The sequence below is a fragment of the Vidua chalybeata genome, chromosome 6, assembly GCF_026979565.1.
Source record: "Vidua chalybeata isolate OUT-0048 chromosome 6, bVidCha1 merged haplotype, whole genome shotgun sequence".
NCBI classification, from domain to species: Eukaryota; Metazoa; Chordata; class Aves; order Passeriformes; family Viduidae; genus Vidua; species Vidua chalybeata.
Genome location: NC_071535.1, coordinates 11,699,289 through 11,722,771, shown reverse-complemented (window position 1 = coordinate 11,722,771; position 23,483 = coordinate 11,699,289). Strand labels below are relative to the sequence as shown.

At 38.5% G+C, this 23,483-nt stretch overlaps 1 protein-coding gene across 3 annotated transcripts in view; it reads right to left on the bottom strand.

The window, feature by feature from the left end:
• Window positions 1-23,483, bottom strand: part of BEGAIN (brain enriched guanylate kinase associated) — a 149,979-nt gene that overhangs the window by 49,476 nt on the left and 77,020 nt on the right. For 2 of the 3 annotated variants that reach the window (XM_053946890.1, XM_053946891.1), the window contains 3 exons: window positions 11,004-11,165; window positions 9,359-9,415; window positions 4,724-4,790 (listed from right to left, as the gene is read on the bottom strand). In XM_053946890.1, the coding sequence (XP_053802865.1) occupies window positions 4,724-4,790; window positions 9,359-9,415; window positions 11,004-11,165 (286 nt within the window). The remainder of the gene's footprint in view (window positions 1-4,723; window positions 4,791-9,358; window positions 9,416-11,003; window positions 11,166-23,483) is intronic. The other variant, XM_053946893.1, reaches the window with a different exon arrangement.

The window sequence follows — 23,483 nt, the reverse complement described above, 5'->3', positions numbered from 1 at the left end:
ACTGAGGACGTCTGAAAGCCTGTGTGCTCATGCTCATGTTCCCAAATTACCCAGGAGAATTCATTTATTTGACTGCAAAACTCACAAACCTACTCAGTCAGAGCTTGTGTAGTTCCTACAGGTGTTAATGTGTGTAGGTCCTATTGCCTATTTGGCAATATTTTTAACTTGGAACATGAGTGTGAGAAGAGTTAGTGAGAAATTGACATTTTTAGCACAAAGTGCCTGTAAGCATAAAACCATGTAGCCTTAAGTCCTCCTAGAAATGCATTTTTTTCAACTGCTATTTTTATAAATTATTTTCTGTGCCATTTACGGTCATTTCCTTCCACAGAAATATTATTTTGCAGTTTAGTCCACAAAGCACAAACCTTCTCTGGCTTCTGCCTTAACTAACCAACCAGTATAAATTTCTCTTGAAATTCACAGCTGTCTTCACTGAATGTGAGTAAATGAGCTTGCCAGGTTGAGCTGACTCTAAACTTTCTTGTCTTTGGGATGCAAATCCTTTTAAGTATATTTAGGCCATCTCTATTTGATTTTCATGGGACATGGGGGAGGGAGAGAAACATCTTCTTCCATAAAGGAAAGAAAATGAAAAAGATGGGCTTGAAATCACTCTGTTCAAAAGTCACTATCAAAGTCATCATGTTCCATTCAAGAACCAAGGATGCTGGGCTTCTGTTTTCCTTATGTTTGTGTGAGAAAAAGGATTTCTCTCCATTGTTTTCATCTTTCACTTATGATTTAAAATATACTGGGGTTGTGACTGATAGGTATCACAAGAGACTTATGCGCATTCTAGTGACTGGTTCAAATTTCAAAGCCAAACAGCTGGTACTTAGATGTTTTTAATGCCTGACTGAAATTTTTCATCAAATTCCTCACCACTTCCCATATTCTTTACCTTCCTGGCCTGGATACCCAGCAATCTGCTTCTTTTAAAATAACATTTACCCAACACAAGGTCTCAGAGCACCATTTAAAACTGCCCAGCTCATATTTAATTGACATTTGGATTTCCCCAGCTGGAGGTACTTAAGTAACTATTATGGCCAGCAAACTGGAAAACCCCAGATATTCAGGAGCTGGATAAATAACTCTTAATAACATAGAACATAAAGTATTTGCTGTACCTCTTAGTCCTCCTCCAACTCATGAGCAGAGGTAGAAATGGGATAAAAACCAGTGCAGTGCTCAGAAAGTGCAGAATTTCAGACATGATCATCCTTAACACAAATCCCTCTTTACTGCTTGTTTATATAATAATTTCTTCCAACTTTATGGCAGTCTCACTCCCAGCCTGCCTTAATGTAAATGAAAAATCAGACTTTGGTGTGTAATATTGAGAAAGTTCTATGGTAAAATTTAGCTGTAAATTTTGTACATTTTTATTGTAAAAATGTAAGAGTTTTCAACTTGACAGTTCATGAAGTGTATAATGCACTGTGTGCAGAGGGCTGGTGCTGGCTTTGCAGAGCTGGGAACCAAAGTTGATACCATCCAGCAGTCTGTCTGTCAAATTTAGTAAAAAAGGCAGATTTTAGGGTGTTTCTGGATAATGAGGTCTCCTGAGCTCTTTGCAGCTGGATTTCTGTGATCATGTTTTCAAGAACATTCAAAATGCAGATGGAGGAGGAGAAATGGCTGCAATTTTCATTAGCAGTAGGGTTTATTAAGCAGCTATTATTAGGCACCAGTTCTTCCCAAAAGAGGATACAGTTTAAAATCTGGCTTATGGCATTAAAGGTAAAACTACAGAACTAACTGCAACCAAAAGCCTTAAAACTTCAAAAGCTTTTTAAAATACATTGCTTAATTCCAGAGAGGATCATATGGAGAATACAGCTGGATTGAGATCATATAAAGGATTTCTTAACTTGTAGTTGGGACAACTTGCACAATTTACTTGTAATTGCTGCTTGTGAGCAGCAGGAGCATGGCAGATCATGCTCTAAAAACTCAAACAAGTGTAAAGGAAAGTGAAGCTTACTGATGACAACTGGAACTAAATATCATAAAAATTTATTTGATTGAACAGTGCTGTGATGGAATCACAGTGCAAAATGTGAGGACTCTGCTTAGTCTTTTCCCACATCTTAATGGAGAAAAGAGTTATAAAGATTAATTATTTACGCAGACAGGCTGTACACTCCACTTAAAGATTTCTTAATAAAGAAATCTCCAGTTGAAGCCACTTACTGTAGTAAGAACAGGAGTTTTAAGAGGAATGACAGCAGAATTTTAACTCTGTGCCACATTCCTCTACTGTTCCCTCTGTTTAATCTTACCCAGTTTAATACAGCAAGCTCTCCCCTGATTTCAGGATTGCGTTTTTTAGCACTTCGCAAAACGAGACACCATGGTTCATCTTTTATATTTATACTTCAAGTTCTGATGTGACAGAGGTTTCAATTGGATACCATTTGCTGTGATCAGAAGTGTGCTTTCAAATATTTTTAAATAATTTATAGATTAGGACTCAAAAGGAAGAAGAGCCTAGAAGAAAAGTAACTGCTGCATCAGCTTCTTACCTGTGACTGCTGATGAATTAATGATTATTGTGTTACATCACTCATACCAATAGCAGGCATGAAAGGCTTTAACATTCAGGATAAAATGTTAGAAAAGGGAGGTCACAGTGGGGTCCTACATAAGTTGCAATGAGCAGGGACCAGCCATGGGGAGAGGGGACATTGTGAGTCACCTGTTAGGGCAGGGAGTAGCTCACCTCCTGGGAGCATCCTATGTTATCTGCAGGCAAGGGGAGCAAGGGACCACTGCCTGGGGATCTTTCTTTTCCTACTTGTTGAATTTGAGCCCACCAAATACTAAAAAACGTGTGTGGGTGTGGGTGTGTATTCACATGTGTGTATATAGAGGCATGGGGTAGGGGAGAGAGGGAGAAAATAAACACATGGTTCATATATTTGGATTTGTAAAAGGGTAGAGAAATTAAGAGTGTTTGATTTTAGAATGACAAACAAAGCAAAACAATAAATACAGACAGCTGCTCCTCCTAAGCAGGAAAGGGAGAGAAAGGTATCCAAGAGCCCAGTCCACCATAAGCTGCTGATCAGCCAGACCAGCTGTTATTTAATTTAACTGTCTCAGAAGTATTGAGGGCTTTTGGAGTGCCCTAAATCAAAAAGTTTGACTTATCTAAATCAGATATGGTACTTTCTTGCTCATCTTTTTCCTTTTAATGGAATTTCTATTTGACATTTGTTTGGTTTGTTTTGTGTCTTCAGTTTCAATATTTCAGGAAGCAAAGCAGTCTGGATTTAAGTGGTGTACAGGGCCTGATTGATCTTCTTCAAGCCTCTAAAGCTATCTTCAATGACTGTCATATTAGTGGGATAAAGAAAGGCACAGTGCTCCACAGGTCTGTTTTTTTGGTTTTTCTGTGCTGTGCTCTGAAATAATTTCTCAAGGATTTAACTGGATGCTGAAACAGCAGTTTAAAAGTTCTTTGCTTTGATCTGAAATACCTGATAAAAACACATGGATTTTCTGGAATCCTTCTTTGTGTATTTCTATTATTTTTATTTCATTTATCAGCCTGAATGGCTGTACTTTATTTATCTTTTGTGGTGCATATGTAATAAGTGTTGGGCTACAGATGAAGACAAAATCCTGAATTAATTTGGGCAAAAGGAAAAAGCAACAAAGGAAGAGTAGAGAAAGAAAGCAATAACCCGAGACCAAATGTGTTATTTATGCTTTTACAGTGTTTAAATATATATCTATAAAAAACAATGTCAGCTACAACCCAGCTGTAATTTTGCCCTGTTGTTAGCCAGTTGCAAAAGTTCAGTCCCTTATTCATTGCTAGCTATTGAGATAGGATTCTGAGGTAAGAACAATGACATTTTCAAAAATTTGTTTATTAGTAAAGGCTGGTGCCTCTCCTGTATACTATGGTCTGTACTTACCCAAAATCTACAATAAACTGTTTCCCCCAGTCCAAGCTGCTCATCCATGCAATTGCTACCTGAGATCTTTGGAAGTTGAAAACTGTCATTCTTTCCTCTCTAAACATTATACTCACATCCCTTTGTAATTTTACTTCTAACAGTGAGCACAATGTCCCGACATTATCAGCAATGAGCCAGGGCCCCAAGGGCTTTGCCATTTCTTTTTTGACATCTTCAAGCTATTTTGAACCAGGGTGCTGTGTCTTGTGATGTGGAGCCCACAAAGACTGCAGTGTTTTCCCCACTTGGTTCTTAATTGGCCTGTGATAGTGACATTGATGTTGTGGTGGCAGACACATGCAGATTGGAAATTAATATACTCAGCTTGATAGTTACAAAAGAATTTAAAAGTCAAGCCATCCAAGCTCTATTAAGTCAATAAAAGCTGAGTGGAAGTATCTAAGAAGCATGAGAAAACCTTGGATTACCTTATTTAAATTTGATACTTAATGAAAACATAAATATTTAAATCTCATGGAGTTATTAACTAAATTAACCAAAATTATTTTAAAGGTACAATTTACTCAGCTAGATCATCAGTCTAGGCAGTCTCTATTTAAATTGGTGGAACTATGTCATTGTATTCAGCTTGAGCTCTTCATCATGATATCTTTTCTCAGCATAACTGCTTTTAGAGCTTGAGGGTGTTTTTGTGACAGCTACATACATGTTTTTCCAATGACTTAAGAACCACAAAACCACATTTAATATATTAAAAACAAAAAAAAGCACTTTTGATAACTTACCATTCTGTAAAGTTTATCCTCCAGATCCTGATTAATTCTTTGTAAGGCTAGGTAATTGTTTTGTATCCTAAAACAAAGATGATATCATGTAACTGAATGCATTGCTTTTCATGTTGTTTTTTTTACCTGTATTTTCACATCAGTACAAAACCTTGGCTTGCTCTACTCAAATTCTATTTGCTTATCACTCCTGCTACCAGTCAGTGGCTGCCTTTGAAATGCAATTACCACCTGCTTCCTAAGCAAACTTCCAAACTTGTCGTATTTTCTTACTATATTTAGCAGCACATTCCAGCAGGAAGTGAAGATATGTTGATTGTTCTGCACTTGTGTGCAGACACAAGTTACAGCCTAGGAACTTGCACAAGGTAATTACAGTTTTACATCAGGCTCTAGAATAGTATGTAGGAGAGGAAGCTTGAGCTCTAGGCTGAGGCAGCACTAAAAAAGAATTATTGTGAAATTGCAGCAGAATCCTAATGACTGTAGCAACATGTGGGCATCAACATGTGACTTAGAAGAGAATATTTCTTCTTTCAACAAAAGTTCAAGAAGTTGCCTATTTTTTCCAGGAAGTATATTTAGATAGCTTAGCTGAGAAAAGATGGGTATTTATTTTTATCAGCACTTAGGGATTGAATGAACTCACAAAATGAGGCTTCCCTACTTATTCCAGAGCAACACACCAAAGAAAAGTTTCAGCCTGCACATCTTTAGGTTACTTAGATGGTAGCCTTGGTATTGTAATGAACAAGCTGCACAGCCTGTGGGAAAACCATTGGTATTTTGGTAGTAGCTGTACCTTCACCTCCACAGAACCTAAGGAGGATAGCTTCTTGTTCATTAGTACCCATCACCTCAGCAGGATGTATAACAAGTGTAAAGCAAATGTTAGAAGCTCAGCTGTGAAAAGTTGGTCTGAATAAATCCATATGGCTGTACTGATCAATAGGTCAGAGTATTTTCAGCAGCGAAGAGATTTTAGGAAATGTGCAAGTGTTTTCACTGTAAGAGTGAACTCAGATGTAATCCACATTTATACAGCAAAGAGAGCTTCCTCTGAGAAGTCTGGATCTGGGTGTAGCTTCTGTGGTTATCAGGATAGGACTGGGATTAAAGAAGTCTCTTTGTTTATCATTTGCTTAGGAGTGGCTGCTGAAACTGGAATGATCTGTTTTCCAAACATGCCATAGCTGCAAATCAAAAGGTCCAGCCCACTCCTTCTTGGCAAAGTGATGCTTATCTTGGCTTCTGTTGCCATGGAGCTTTTCTTTCCAGTTAAATGATAAGAATTCTCCATTCAGGGCAGACCAGTGGCTTGCAGTGCCCCTCTCAGGGGATGCAGAGCTCTGGCTGGGTCTCCCAGCATTGCAATAACATCTGCTGACAGACCTGAGAGGGGATGTCTGTGCCAAGGACATCTGCTCTGTGGATATGAATAATGACATCCCCATGGGTGAACCTCCTCAGGGTACCAAGGGTCAGCCCACAATCAGGGCAGCCATTTCCAATATGCATTGCAAGCCTGGGGGAAGTCTCAATGTTGCCTGTGTTTTACAGAGGTGCTGAGCAGAGACTTCCTTCCTGTGAGGAGGATCCGTGGTAAAGACTGTTTGCTAAGGTGGTGACCCAAATGGGCTGAAAATCTCTGAGACTTGTACTGTGAAACTTGGTCAATACTCACCAATTCTCATAGTGCTATTGTGTTTGTGTCCAGGTGACTCAAAAGGATTGACTGAAGTTTACACTTCTCTGCATTGTCCATGATCCTCACAGCATTTATCACTAAGTCTCTCTATAGAAATTGATTTGTGCAGCTCTAGGTTTACTTGGGATTTTCCCTGCCATTTAGCTGTCAACACAACAGAGACAAGTTTCAGGGTACTCTGTACCCATCTTTTTATGGTACAAAAGAAAGCAGAGATGATCTTGATACAAGGAAGGTTAAAATGACTTTGCCTGAAGCTACGCAGCATAAATACTTTGTTTTGCTGGTAAGGATGCATGCCATGATGCTGGAAGAAAGGACTTAGAGAAGTAAAATAGTGCCTTCTGGCTGAGCCCAGAAGTGCCCCAGCATCTTTTCTGTCATAGTTTATAGTTTTTGTCTAGTAAAGCAAACTAGAACAGGTTAAACTTGCTCTGCACCCAGGCAGTTTGTGGTTCAAGTGGAGGTGGTGTAAAAACTGATTTAAACATTAGCACTTGCAATGCCCTAAAGGTTTGCATGGGTTCAAAAGCACTTGCATAACTTCCTGAAAGTAAAGGGGAGAAAAACTTTGGTTCAGGTTTTTCTAGCCCAGGTGCCCCTGTACCACAGGCTGTTCTGCACTGGTTACTGATGTGGACAGCTCAAGGGAGACCCTGAAGGTTCCCGTTCCATAACTTTGAGACCATGAGTGAAAACAGAAGTAATTGCTGCTTGGATAGCAGACTTATCATGGCAACAATGGGTTCGTTCCTCAGCTTCTGTTCTCACTTTTTCTCTTTATATGAATGATTGAAATGCTAATTATCATTAATTATTTTTCAATGACAACACTTCCATGCCATAGATGGTGGTAGAAGATTTTGCAGGAGTTTATCACAGTCTGCTTCTCACTTTGTAGCTTCTTTTGCCTTTACCTATCCAATTTTTGCCTGTTACATGTTTAGGTGAAAGTAGCTCATAAACTCTAGTTCTCTAACACATTCATTTTGCACTTAGAAAATGACCACCTCCCAGTACAGTCAAATCAAATTAAAAAAAAATCCACAGCAAGTAGGAAGCTGAGCTTCAAAAAGTGTTTCTATTGAGAACAGTATGCAAAGGTAGTCAAAATAAGCACAAACACATACACATGTACACAAGCACATACACATGCACGTATATGGATAAACCCCAAATTGGAAATTCACTGTGCCAAAAGAAGTGTCAGCAAATGTAGGTGGAAAGGAGAGAAATGGACCAGAAATACATGGCAGAATGTGTTTAAGGGATAAAAGAGGAACAGAGTCAGATCAATCTTTAGGCAAAACTGTAAGATAAAGGGAAGGGGAAGTAAAAAGTAGGGAATATCATTCAAATCTGAAAATGATCTGATGAACAAATGGTAACTTAACCTTATTTGCAGAAAAAATACATCCAGATAGCCTGAACATTGTGAAATATTAAATATTTTAACCTTGTAAATAAGGCTTTGAAAATAAAATTAAGAATAGGTTTCACTATACTACAAAACTGCTATAAGGATAAACTCAAGTGAATTGATAACCTATTATCATGTGTTGATGTCTTCTTGTGTCATTTGTGTCATTAGGAGATACTCATGTGACTTCAGGTGCACATATGTGCATCCATTAAACAAAGGTTTAGATTCTTGACCAAATTAAGGCCTAATGAAAAATATTCTGACCATATTGAACATATCAGGTGTCTGTGCTCTAACCCACCACACAACACACTCTTCCCTAAGGCTGCAGATTGCCACTGAAGAGGGAGTTTGCAAAAGCCTCTATTTCTCTGCTTCCACTCAATTTCAAGCCCTCTTAAGGCCAATAAATACATCTAAAGTAAAACTTAGTATTGGGCTGACTTTCTTTAAAGAAGAGAATTTCTTCTACAGTGTAGTTAGCTTTGAAAAGTGACTGTTGAAAGAGTAGCTTCTTGTTCTAAAAATGTTTTTCTCTCTGTTATCACAAGTTATACCAACATTCTTATGAAAACAATAGTTTTTCCTCCAGGATTCCTGTTCAGAACACCCCTTCAGTCTGTGAAATGTCTTGCCCTTGGTGCAATGATTATATGTGTGGGCTAATCTCAGTGCTAAATATATGCTTTTATGAGTTTACTTCTTATGCCTTAAAATAACTCTACTTTCTGTTAAAAGATAGAAGGGGGACCTCATCAAGTTGTTACCCAGGGCAAGGTCTCAAGGAAGAAACCCAAAATGAACTTTGGAGTCCAGATGTGGCTCCAAGTTTGGATTTTGAATTTTTTTAGATTTTAACTTATAAAAGCTATGCTGACCTTGTCAGATAAGGGACCACTGCAGGGAATATGAAATCCCCTCTCTTTTCAGTCACTTTTCAAAGCTGAACCTATGCTTTACAGTTATAATTTTCAAATCTAGTTAGTTCTCTCACTGAGAAAAAAGAAAGAGGCCATCTCTGAATGTTTGTAGAGAGGTTGAAAACTTGACCATTCAGCCACACAAATGACCTCCTCTCTTGAGTAAAATTGGGGAAGCCTAGCAACAGCACAGGCAATTCTGGATAAATTAAGACAAAGACCTTCAGAAAGGATTACAAAAGAATAGTCATTCAGCCTCTTGGAAAAAAAAATGCACTTTACAGAAAAGGAAATTTAATAACAGACATGTTCTCCAGTGTACGAGTGGGATCTTGTTTCACAGGGCATATTCATCTACGGGGGGATGAATTTCTCTCCCTGTGCAGTGAATAAAGGAAGAGACATATAATTGAAACTAATTCTGCTTCTTTGTTTTTCTCACATTGATTTTCCTCTGTGACATGTTGCTGACAAGCTTTTGGATGACAGGTTTTTTTCAGACATTATCCTTCTCCAGGCTGACAAATCTTGTTCAACTTGCAGGATGCCTTGCTATTCTCAATAGAAACATTTTTAAAGCTCACCTCGTAAAATATTTTTGGCTTCCATTATGATATGTCTTCAGGGGAGTAATCACCTGCCTGAAACATAATTTTTAATATAAGTTTTCTTCATAATATGGTACAATGTTCCATTAGAATATTGGAAAGTCAGTTCTGCTAATGGGGTGTCCTGGTATGAACACCAGACTTGGCTGTGAGCCCCTGGCCTGAGTTTCAAAGGGTGCTTAACTCATTGGTGTCCAGTGCAGTTGATAAGAGGCTTTCTACTGACTAGGAAACCCATCTGTTTTAACAGAAGTGGGATGGACAGCCCTTCTGCTGCTTTATGGCCGCTGCCCAAATTGATGCTTCAAGAGAAAAGAGCACCAGTGTTTCCCATCCTGGAATGTATTGAAGCAAAACTACATCAAGAATGAAGTTACTTTCAGTGGCTCTGCTCTAGGTGAAAAAATAGGAAAAATACTGTTGACAAGAAAACTATATAGAGAATCTCCAGACTGCTCTTGATAGATATGTGTAGATTTCAAAATCACCACGCCATCTTCATATTTTAGTCTCATTTTGAGAAGCATCCCCAGTTAGAGAAGCATTTAAGTTATAAGACCACACTAGGCTGTTTCCTACTTTTGAGATCTTACAGACTGATTCTGTTTAAAATTTGCATAACATGGTTTGGTTGACTCAGTATATTGGTGGTTTCTGTCATTGTTTTGGTTTGGCTTTTGCCTTCCACAAGGAATGGAAAATATTTCTTTGGGTATTGCCCTGGAATGATTTATTCTGAATTTCATTTTGAGTCATCCAATGAATTAATCAAATAGTTCCATTAAGATATAAGTTTAAGAAAGTCTCACAAGACATGCAAATACATTCCTGTATAAGTGGATAATTCTAGTTTCAGAAGTTTTGAGAACAAATGCAAAAGTGGATATTAAGAATCATGATAAATTTTAGGCTAAGTCTACAGACCATTTTAATCAGTGCCTGGAATGTCAGGAGCACAACCTTAACATAGTTTATCACTAACATTAACTAGATTCCTGATTTGCAACAGCACTGTGCCACAGCTACAACAGTTTTAAACAATAGCTTTTCAGCATCATTCCATTCTGCTTGAGACTAAAAAGGAAATTATTTGCTGTACTATAATGCAAAATGCCTGAATATTGTTTCAATTGAACATAGTCTCAGCTTTGAGTGATGTAGAGCCAAATTCTATTCTTTTGTATCAGCACAATGAAGTCTAAACAAAGAAAATGTGCAAAGTCATGAAATAAAAGATTTATCTATATATATAGAGTCTAAATTATATATATATGTAATGGGTTTATAACTTTTATATGTGTAATGCCATATGGCACTACCCCACATGTACGTTTATACATAAATAATGTCATATTTGCACAGATATAGGTGTATTTCTATTTGCACATTTGCTTTTAGTACAGAGACATCTTACATATCACATGTAAATAACTTTATGGGGCATGCAATATACATTCAGGTAAATGAAATCTATATTTTAAATAGAAAACACAATGTGTAATCAATAAATAATAAATCATGCATGTTTGCAACTGTGTTTGCTTTTACTTACATACATCTTTAATACAGTCACTCTTAAAATTCTAATAACTCTGTTTATTTCAAAAAGTTCATTACTAACCTTCTCAGTTTTTCAGTTACTTTTTCAAGTTCCTCCTGAGCACGTCTCAATTCTATTTCAAGATACTGACGTGTAGAGTCGAACTCTGTTTCAAGCATTTCCAGCTTATGGGTAGTGTACGATAGGCGCTTTCGTAATTCCCCCTTCTGTTCTTGCAAAGTACTAGAAAAACAAAGACCACAGCTGTAGAATTTAGCTGCTCTCAAAAAGCTTTTCATGATCCACTCTTTGACCAGTTCCCTAGAGTATAGCTTGGCCTCAATCCAGAAAAGTGTGCTTCATTTGTTTACTGCACTTTGAAAATCTTCTGATTCAGACAGCTGACTATCTTCCATCTGTCCTTTCTGGTGCATTTATTGCTACTATCTCATTCGCCAGAATCGAATATGTTGTGAAAGAATCTTCATTAAAATACAAAACACAGTTTAGAGTTTGGTTTCACACAGGACCTTCCATTTAGAATTATCTTACCATACTATGACTGAAGAAGCAGGTCTCTATAGAACAGCAACAATAAATTATGCAAAAATATTTCCTTGCCTGAAATCCAAATTAAAATTCTGTAGAAGAAGAAATTTTTGTCTTATTTGATTCCTTTTATGAGACCTTATTGTTCAGCATTTCATCTGGAGGATGGTAATTAATAATGTCATGATTTTAAGCTTGTAGATCTTTCCCTTTTTCCCCCGCTTATTTGGAGCCAAAGCTTTCCAGACTCAGGTGTAATCCCTAATTTTTCACAGTTCTTTCAGCACTTATGCCCTGATTCTAAACTATCTTCAGTTACAGTCTTACACAAAACAAAGCAGGAGACTCAGGAGAGCCACTTGGCATAAGCCTTCTTATCTGCACAATGGAGTTTTTTGTATCTCTGTCTGTTTAGTTTGCAAGCTCTTCAGTCTTGTAGCATGTTTGCCAGTTGAACAGCAGGATGGGATTCCTGCCAGAGCTGGGATCTCTGGAGATGACTGGAACTTGGTTCATATACTGCAACTTCATTGTGGAGCTGATCTCCTGGCTCCAAGTGGGACCTCTGAGGCACTGTGGAGCTGGGTCTGCCAGTGCCTAGACACAAAGTGTCTACGGGATGCAGTGTGAATTGCCTTGGTTTTTTTTTTTTTTGTTTTGCTTTTTTTTGGTTTTTTTTTTTTTTTTTTTTTTTTTTTTAATCGTGTGGCAAAAATAGTTCTTCATAAATGAATGGCAAATCTTGATTCCCTTTGATGTCAAGTGAGTGCTGCCATCAGCTGCAGCAGAATAATGTTTTGGGTCTTTAATTAGACAAGAGAGTTGGGAACAACATGTCAGTCTTCAAGGAACACTTATCTGAGCTGTCTACAGCGTGACTGGCTTCTCCTCTACGAGCTGTGATAGGAGCTCAGTAAGTTAATGCAAGAGCCTTACAATTGCTGCTTGCTTGATCCATGCAGCTTTGAGCTGGGAAACAGCCTAATGTTTTGCCAACACGGTGCTCTATTTCAGTTGCACATATTGCGTGGTTACTGTTATAGTTAGATTGCCACTTGTGGTTATATCCTCTTAAAATAATATACTCTAATTCAGACCTTTAATGCGGCTCCACTTAATATAACAATTCAATTTTTGTATTTCACTTGGTGAATTAAACTCTGAAGTTATCTAGGGAGCTGAGAACCCATGCTGCTCATTTCTACACGTCCTCATTGACAATGTTACCCCATCATACCACCTTTCACTTGCTCTGCTTCCGGCCTGTTCCTGCTACTCCTCTGCTCATCTTGGGAAACAAGAATGGTCAGTTTTCCTTCCTGTAGCCTGGAAACTCAGATTTTCTTCTGTAAAGTGGCAGTTACAGTGTCAAAATTGTTTAGAGTGAAAAGAGATATGATCTCAAGTCTTCTGTTGGTCTAAAAATCTAACTGCTAAAATTTGTACGAAAAACAGACTGTAGGTCCTCCAGCTATGATTTTGGATAAAAATGTCCAGCAGGCTGAGGCTGCTGGACAAGTGCAGTTAATGCAAGTTAAGCCAGACTGGAGCATCCTGCTGTACTGAGAAGTTTTGGACATAGGGAGCACAACCTTTGTGAGGAAGAGGAGCTATTTGGGTACAAATATAATGGTAATGTCAGGAATGTTTAAGTTAATAATAGCTGGAGAGTGCTTAGTAAAAGAGGAAAAAGGGGGAAGCTAATCACCAATAACTTTGTTTTCTGCTTCCTCATATCAGTACTTCTTGCTTTGGGTCTCAGTTGCGAGAAGATTAAGCAGGTGCAAACCTCCTGACTCCTCTGAAGTTGCTTCTGCACAGACCAGTATGCCTAGACCTGTCTATGTGTGGAAATTTGGGATTAAAAATCTGAGTTCTGTGTAAAGCTTGATCCTGAAGTGGAAGGCAGTGCTGGTCTGGAATGCCAAAATGTGGTTTTAGATTCAGATCTGGACAGTTTGATAGGTTTTGGCAGGCTAAAGCTTATGCTAGAAGGATAAACTTTCAGCTCACTTTCTCCCTTGAAGTTCACTTTGAAGTATTTGAATTCTTGAATTCTTAGCTTTCAGAAAGAGATTATTCAATCCGTTAAAATCAAGACTATTCTAGTGAGGTTTTCTGAAACAGTCTATATACATGGACTGTATGACTACATGATGTTTTGGATGGTAAACCACAGGTGTAAATTTGTTCAAAAAAAAGAAAAAACTCCACTGATTAAAGCATAACTCAGGCAGCTTCAAAGATTAAAGTTATTCCCAACCAGCAAACCATAATTCTGAAAAGATCTACTCATTTCCATCCATGTTGGAAAAATGGGGTGACATTTTTAAACTCTCCCAAACCTAGGAAAATCCCTCCTCACTGTGTACTTTGAGTCATCTGACATATGTTAAGACAACTGATTGTTTTTAAGAGGACATATAATTTTTAGATAGGAAATAATGCCTGATTTATGATGGGATTATTTAGGATACAATAGTAGATGCATAACAGCGATTCTTTATTAAAATACAAGTTATTAGATGGAAAAGCAAGAATTTTAGAAGGAAAGAAATTATGTTCTGAAACGAATATGCTGTGTGGCAAAAAACTTACAGTCACTTTTATGGAAGAAGAAAAAAGAAAGAGAGAGAGAAAAGACCCCAGTTGGGAAAGTGTTAAACCATCTGCTTTAATATCAATCTTGAGTCATGCAAGTTCTGGAAAGAAAGCTAACTTTAAGCAATGGCACAATGAAACTTACGCTCGTGAATGGCACAATAGGGAAATTTTCCTAAATCTTAGAGTGTAACCATTGAATGGGTACTAATAGCTGTAACACTGTGAGCAGATTTCCCAGGATTCCCAAGATAGCTTTGATTTCTGCATGATTTGATACATCACCAGTTTGAGGTAAACCCTATTGTTTTCCCTTGATTTTGGTTCTATATGAACAAGTGTCTAAGCAGCAAAGACAAAGCAAGTGAGTGAAACAACAGAAAGAATAAGAGAATGCAATGTATCAAATCCTGCCCCTCTAATAACAGGATGAGAGTTTCAATTTTTGTTGTGTACTAATCTAAGGTACTTCATGAGATTTTTCTTTGTTTTGCTGTTTTATTTTTTTTTTTTCATATCTCATGAAACAGATGTTCTTTCTTTGGAAACCTTCCCCTTACCATTATCTTCCAGTGTTATCACATAATGAAATGCTTGGATTCTCATTCCTTATGTTGTGTTGTGTTTTTTTGTTCTAGAAATCTGAGGTTTTCATGAGGAGGGCTTAATTTTGTTCTGTAAATTTGGTAGTGGCAATTTAATCAGAGTTGAAAAGAGGGAAAAGATAAAAAGTCAAAACATGGAGTCACAAAGTCAACCATTTAGCATTTTCCCTTTTCTTCAATCCAACCAACCAACTCCATAAATTAGCTGCATTTTGTTTCTGCTTTTCACATACCAGTTAATTAGAAAAGCTCATTGCACAATTTTTAAATGCTACTAAACCACTATATTTTGATTAATATTTTATGTCCATGGGAATAGTTGATCCCCATGGTTCTTTAGTTTTATATATATGTAAAACTAAGAAAATAATTAAATGGAAAAAAGTACAGCCAGGAGAAAGGACAGGACTTATTTGCAAATAAAAAGTATTCTGGTAGTGCTATGTTTCAGCAATGTGATAATGCTATGTCTTAGAAAACACAAATCCTGTATTCCATGGTCTCCTGAAACTCTGACAGCTTCAAGGAGTATGGAATTACAAGGCAGGCTCAAAGGTCCTGTATATTATTCCACCTTTAGCATAAGGGATTGCCTATTTCTTTTAATGATCTCTAATCTGCTCCTGTGACAATCAGTGGTCTGCAAGTCATTACCCACTGTGCTTCATTAAAATATATCTCTAATAACAAGGACAGTAAATACAATATTAAATATTTAGACTGGTGAAAGAAAACCTCTCAAGGGAAGCTACTTTCAAGGTTAATAAAAACAGGTCTTTAAACTTTCCAAAGTATTATTTTCACTGATTAGCTCTGTTTATATTCATAAAAAGTATAAAATAGATGAAAGCTATATTTGCACAGAAATTTGTGCTCACAAACATTATCTCAGCCTGCAGCTGTTGGTCAGGGTTAAGCTGTAGTGCTGGCTGGAGAAGCTCCAGGTGAACACATTCCCACTGGATTTCAGACAAAGCTGAGATGCCACATGATAAGGGCCTATGCTGAGGAAGGTGAGCTGGCAAACAAGCAGGTTTTCATTGTACCTGTCTGATCTTCTGCCAGCTCATCTGCCTGGCAGACAGGCTGATGACAAAGGAGTGCTGGCATGCAAAGCTGGGGATGCTCAATTGCCTGGAGGCCAGATGATTTCTAGAGCCTTCCACCTTCAGGTGGCCCACGAAGAGGGTGCTCTCTGAACCTTTACTCCTTAAGAGTTGATGTCTATGGGTCTGCCCCATCAGTGGAGCATTCCAGCAACCCAACATCTCCACCTCACTGGTCAAACTGCTTCAGCAGCCCTCTCCATGTCTGCCTGCCACCCCAGGGCTCTGGCTTTAGATGGTTCTGCAATGTTTAAAGCCAGAGCAAACCCTTTTTTTTCTGAACTAGGGAAATTCTCTCTGAATGGACTGATTGCATTCCTTTACACTGCTCCTGAAGTGAGTGAAAAAAATATTGATTAATGGCATTAGGAGGGAAATTAGCAGTGAAAAGAATGTGAAACAAAGGCAATACAGATGCCCATGCTATATATACTGAGAATCAGCCATATCAAAGGTTCTCATTTCTGGCTAGTGAAACTGTCGTTTTAATGCAGCTGTGAAATCCTAAGTAGAACTAATTGCATTTTGTGGGTAAAAAGCCTGTCTTGGAAGAAAGAATATGTAAGAAGGAACTAACCTGGATTGGGTTTTGGATCTCTGAGTTTTGACCATGGCTTTGACAAAGGTTATACCACTCAAGAGAGTTAAGACGAGACTGAGCTTGCCTACTGCTGGTCAGCTCTGGCTCCTGTTCTTAGTCAAGAGCAGGCACCACCAGGATGAAATTAATTGGGCCTATTTTAGAAGTCTGCTTTTAGATGAGTTGACGCAAATCTGGAAGTATCCATTTCCGTTCCTTACAAAGGGAATCTAGTCAAGTATCTCAGACGCAGACAATCACATCTCATCAGATGACTCCCCCTCTTCCTGACTCACTTCTGTGTGTATGACATGAGGTAATAGTATTTCCTTTCTTGTTTGCTTAGATGGCGTGGGGGCCCACAAAAATGAACCACTAAATGCTTCTAAATTGTTTATCAGATCTGCTTCATGTCTGTGATGTGTCACATTCTAAAAAAAAACACTTCATAGGATCAGGAGTTTGGGAGCACTGGGGAAAATTTAAAAAATGTATTCCGAACAGAATTTCAATAATAATGTTTTCTTCTTTTACCCTGTGGGGTTTTTTGTCTAGGGAAATGTCAGTAACAGTCAACCCTATAAGGGGTTTTCTGTGAAAGAGTATAAAGATCAGGAGAGGGTCTCTGGGAAAGGCCAAGGGAGAACCTGTGCACCCATGCCAAACTTGGGCCACTGATGATAGACATGGCAGGCAGAGGGTTTGAGGCAGCTTTGTGACCTTGCTTTCCTGGAAGCACTTCCCCAACACTGTGAGTCTGCTGTGGATCTCTGCAAAGAGATGGGCTGTTTGGCTCAAGGAAAGCAGCCATCCACACACCTGCTTTTGTTTCTCATTTTTGGATGCAGCTGATCATCACAGAGACAAATATCATCAGCCAGGCAAGAGGCAAGCCTCTGGGAGACACTTTCCTGACCTGTAGCTCACACCTCAGGGAGCAGCAAGGTGGGAGCAGAGATCTCTGGGGATGTTCACAGCTGGCAGAGATGCCAGCAGGTCCTCAGTGCTACTGCGTTACTGCTCAGTGGAGCTGGACTGCACTGACAGCTTGATTTTGAAACTTCCCAGGAATTTTGCCTCCAGCAGCTCTTGATGATCCACATCTGGTAGTCTGAATTACCCAGGACTTTTCATTCCAGCACATTTCTGCTGGACATGACTCTGGAATGGGTCTGCATGTTACCCAAAGTAGACGTGCTGCAAGAAAGGCACCCAAACCCCAGCTTAGGAGGAATAACTTCGAGATGACAGCTGTGACATTGAATCTGACCCCTCAACAACATTTTTTTCAAGTTGTAGTTGTTGGGAAATGAAGTCAAAGCATTTTACAAATGTTTTCTAGATTAATGAAAGATTTTTAATGAAGCAGTAATTGGATTTCTATGTTAATCAAGTTTTGATTATGTGTTACATGCTCAGGGTCACAGTTTCAAAAGGTTAATGCCAAAACTATCTTTCTTGTCTGCAGTTTTTGTGTCTACCATTGCTCTTGCTTTATCTGATTAGGAGGGGGATGGGATCAAATTACAAAGTCAAGATTTAGAGTCTGAGAATCCAACTACAGCCTTGAAATTATAAATTTGATTGGGGAAAAAGATTATATGCTGTAGCTCAGAGTCAAACTCACAAATCCCAATTTGCTTGCAGTCTTTATTCAGGAGTTTCATTTGTACTTAAAGAAATTTAAGTGTATCCAAGTTCTGCAATAGTAATTTTCCTATAAATTCAGGCTCACACAGACTTTGTTCAGCATATCTATTTTTTTTTTTAATTTTTTACCAAGGTCTGCCAGGATTTTTGCATTACAGCACATCCACTAAGTTTCTCCACTACTTTCAAAGAAATTACTTATATTTGAAACTTTGGAGCATGAACAGTTTGCCTGTCAAATTCCATGCAGATCTCTCTTTCCTGTAGATATATATACAAACATATTTAGAAATATAGCTTTTGAAGGAGTTTTTTTTTTTTTTTTTTTTTTGCAAGTATTAAACCATTTACATTTTCTTTGCAGTACTTGCTTTCAAAATAAACAACCTGAAGCTGGGTTTGGATTATGAGAAGGGAGGCCTGTACATATGTTTCAGAACAAATGTGTGGGTGATCCAAATCTGGAGCTTAGATAGTTTCCAAATGACTGATGGACACATAAAACAAGTAACAGAGTCATTTTCTTAGGTTTCGGGCATTCTGGCAGAATTTAAACCAGAGAAGAGGGACTCTTTATCACAAAAATTAAAGAAAGTCATTTGGAAGGGAGGTGGGGAAAAGAAGAGATGTTTAGCAGTTGAAGTGCCAGGTGCTGTGGGATAGATCCTTAGCATGAAAACCTATTTGAGGTACCTGTAGAATTCATACAACTACTTTAAAACAGATACATCACTGGATATTGGAAGGTAGCTTTTCTTTACTTTGGACATGAGTACCTCACTCTTTCATAATTCACACAATTAAAAATTCAGACCTGACAATATATATCATAAATGTGTCTAAACTGTGCTGGCCTTATTCATAAGAGGTAGAAAAGAGTGATCTCTCTTTAAAATAAAACTGCATTATGTCTTGGTTGTAGTGACCTGACAGTCCTTCACTGCAGAAGGGTGACTTCTGTAGCTAATATCAGAAGCCCACAGACACATCTATCCAACAAGAGCATTCAGTATTAACTGTAATATGAGGTGATTAAGATACAAAAATTCAGTTATGTGTTGACATGCAAAAAACCCTTAGAGGACCATCTGTCAGCACTGAGTTGTCTTAAGTGAATGCCATTATTGTCAGTGAAACGTGACAAGATTTTTAAAATGTACTCATAATAAAGACATACAAGTTTTCCTTTATTTAAAGGTGCTATCCATAACCTAAGGCTCTGAATACATTGAATAGAAATACCACAAATAAAATTACAGCTTTCCAAAACAGATATGAAAGGTGTCTTGATTATTTTAAATGAAGTTTCTTCAGCAGACAATTTTGATTCCCCCAGTGTACTGAAAAATACCAAAGGCAAATGAAAATGAACTATGACAATCCAGACCTGTGACCAGGGAGTGTGTTAATGTGCAGAGCACTAAGCAAGGGTACAGAGCAGCTCATGGAGAAGGAAGAATGTAGATTTACAAACCAGGATGTGCACTGCCACTGCTTGGTGCAAGGGCTGGGCAGAGACTGGAGGGCTGAGCCAGCTCTCTGAGGACTGATTTAATACTTCTGCTAACTTGATTTGGAACTGGAATCTTCCAAATATGCTTCTGTCTCCTATTAATGAGATGACCACTTTTGGTTATGAGACAGTTCTGAGGTTGAATACCTGAGTATGTGAGAAATGAATGCAGTGCACAGCAAACCAGCCAGAGTCTTGAGCCCAAATTCAAAGGTGACTAAAGCAGAGGGAAAGAGTGGAAGCAGCAGAAGCTGTTACTATGATCTTTGTCTTCTTCCAAGTTGCCTCCTAGTGCCTCTGTTAGGCTCTCCTTGAAGTGGAAACTAATTGTTTTCAGCTCTGGCAGGTAAACTCTTAGTAGCAGTGGCTTAAATGCAAACCTTTAAGCTCAGTAAGTGATCCTTCAAGAGTTTGAATAAGGACTGTGCCTGTTCAATTTGTTTCTCTGTATTGCTAGAAAATGTAGGGATGGAGAGCTGGAAAATATGATTCCAAGAGAAGAAAATCAGCATAGGATTCCAGGAGGAATACATGTTTTCTGGCTCATTCTCTAGAGGTAGGAAGGACATGTTTATTTTCTTACCGTAATGAAGGACTCTGTTCATGTTCATGCCCTGCTTCATATTTTCTGCATTGTTCAAATGTTGCCTAGTGCTTGGAGCACATCTGAAATGAATCAGCTGGTTAAACTGGGAGAGAAGGAAGGAAACTTCTGGTGTGGCAAACTTCAGACATCATTTGTGCAAGAGAGCAGAATCAGAACGATCCTGACCCTTCCTAGGGATTAAGGGATCTTCACTGCTTTCTGTCCAGACTCGGCTGTTCACATGAGTCTGGAAGAAGGTTCACCCCTGTAAGAGGTGCTGTTTCCTGGCTTCCCAGGGGTTGATAAATTTGCATAAAATGTTTGGGTAGCAGAAATCATAAATTGCAGTGTAAATTTGCAGGGTTTGAAAGGTTAAGAAAACCAGCAGCAAAGGCTGACTGCAACAAATATGAAGTAACACAGGCCACGGTGGGGCAGGGGGGGGTGCCTCAGACAGAAAGTTATTTGAAGTTGTTGAGCAGTTGTTGTCTGCTTTTTAATGTCTGTCAGAATCCTACCCGTCTGCATTGCATCTCACTAGGGAATCCAGACTACCGAGAAGTGATAAGAAAGGGGAAAAAAATAGTAAGGTATTGGAAAATTGAGGAAGCAAAATTAGAGGTAGACTTCAATTTGTGATTAGAAAGCTAAAGAGAGCTCTCCGGGTGATTAAGCAGGCTGCCTTCAGTTGCAGTAGCTCTCCTTACAGCTTTGAGTGGCCAGCTTCTAGATTGCTTTGGTTTGTAGTCATGGATAAGCACTCCCTCTGGAAATTACTGAGAGCAGCCTGCCACATCAGCTCACAAGCGTATAAAGTTATATTTTAATTGTGTTATTAAACCTTTCTCACTTTTGTTTTTGTCTGTTTATTTCCCCGATTCATCTGGATCAAGCTGTGCTGGAACAGAAGTGTGGTTCCTCCTGAATTGTGCAGTTTATGTGTAATAGGAATGTAATGAGAATGGGTGAAGCCCACTGGCCAGAAGCAATCTGAAATTGATCTTACTCTTTCTATTAAAGGACTGAGGTTAGAAGTGTGGTAAGGGAATACTGGAGAAATGTGCTTTAGCAGTAGGGATAGAATTTTGTTCCTATTTTATTTGGTATAAAACATCCAGACATAGGTTAACAGACAGAGGTTATAATCTCTGTTCTTAGCTATTTCCTTCCTTTCCCAATCCTTTTATCTTTCCTCTAATTTGAAATTCATCTTTGTATTGCTCATGGGACTCATTTAGGTGTGTTGGCTTAACACTTCCATCAGAAAGGTTATGCTAAGCAGCTGAAAAAAATCAAATATGCTCTTATGGCTCGTGAACCAGTCAGACAGAATTACTACTGGGACTGGAGATGCTGCTGCTTTTTTCCTTTATGAGCAGCGTATATTACATTATTTGAGCAAATTACTGAATTTTCCTTTTAACTATATCTGTTACAGTTGTGTTCTGATCCTCCCTTGTGACAGAAGTCATGCAAGACAGAAGCTCCTGTTGTGTCTCTAACTTGAATCCATAGGTGCTTGGCTTTAAAACAGTGCCCATGCTTGCCAGACGTTACTCCTACAGAGCCCAGGAGGAAATGCTGCTCCTGCCTAGAGTGAGATGCAGCACTGCCCCTACAGACACCTCCAGAGGTCATGGGTGCAGTCAGCTCTACTGCAGCCTCTGCTCCCCAGCACGTGGCTCCCCTCACACACAGCTGAAAGACATTGCTCAAGTGACCTGCCAGAGAGGTGAGCTCTGGGCACTTTTCTGGAGGGCGTTCTGGCAGTACAAAAGATCACTGGTTTGTTAACACAAGCAAACAATTACTTTAAATAAATTAACAATTTGATTTAATAAATTGATTAAATAATACTCCTAAGCCAGGACACACCCAATTTCTCAGCTGTGCATATGTTATCCAGATCCCAAGGGAAACTATTACTACACATAGACTCATGTACAAGGTGTTGAACAAGAACAGTGAGAGGTACTGGCTCGTACCTGAATGAACTTATTTTGCCTGAATATTTCAAGATATTTTTAGTTTTCCTACCATAATAAATGATCCTCAGCTCTTTGATCAACTTGATGTTACAGCAAAAGAAAAGAAGGAAAAAAGAAAAAGGAGTTGCCATCTGTCATCTGTGGCTAATTATTTCAAGCCCTACCTTGTTTTATACACTTCAGCACACTATTTTGGGACTTGTTAACTGAGAAGTCTTCTACTCTGCAAGAGTATAAATGAGTTCACCTCTAGCAAGTTCCCCATGCCTCAGCATGTTGTGCCACCATTTCACACAACTTTTCTTCCAGCTGAATGTCATAATTTATTAGTTCAGTACTTTATCCTGCTCCCCTGGCTGCACTGGTTTTTCAGTGTAAGACTCTGGTTTGTCACCTTTTTTTTTTTTTTTTTTGTGGCTGTATGGGAAAGTAGAACAGGGAAAGTTGGAACAGAACTGGCTCTTGGGTAATTTTTGGAGTAAGCCAGCAAATGAAATATCTCTCTGCAGATTTGGAGGACCAAGTCAGGTAGCAGGTGTTCATGGAAAAGCTGCTCACGCTATTCATGTGAAAAGCAATGCACAATGTGCTCCTTCAGAGGGGACCCAGGAGCCCTTTGATTCTACCTGAACCCTTTGATTCTACCTTGCCTGCAAATGTAGCAGCCCAAGGACCTGTACAGAGTGAAGAAGTAGATTAGCAGATTCACTACTCCAGAGTTTCCCAAAAATTCCTCTTGTGCCTTGAGATGGGGATTACATAAACACAGGCCATCTTTTTCTTCTTTTTTTTTTTTTTTTTTTGGTACACTATAACTGAGCTACTTCAGCATTCTGGGCTAATCAAAACTTAGGTTTTTACTAGAACTCTCTTGCTGATACTGTTACTGCTTTCTCATTAAAGGTTAAGGTGTATCAGGCTGGAAAAAATAGAACCTATCCTCATTTTGTAAATGCTGACACTTGTCATACTCACTATTTTTCATTTTACCAAACAAATGTTTGGGGTTTTTATTAGTTCCTTCAGCAAGGTGGTATTTTTCAGTATAACTAGAACGCAAGTGGCCAGATGTTGTTTTACAGTCTAGATAAGTTGAAACAGTAAGATCTGAGTTATTCAACGGGAAAGAAACAAACCAGCTTTCAGGAAATACAAAAATTTCTCTAAAAATGTAGATCCTTGCAAGCTTTTCAAACTCACGTAGGAAAATTAAAATTATCTTTCAATAGTTGTTTATTTTTATTTTTTTTAATGAAATGGCTGAATAGGCTAAAATCTTGGATTTGTGCATTTTGAGTTGTAGTACACTTGGAGATAAACTGTGGTATTGTCCTCTACAAGAGTAAGTTTTTTTTCTTTCATAAGTAACAACTACAAGTAGAC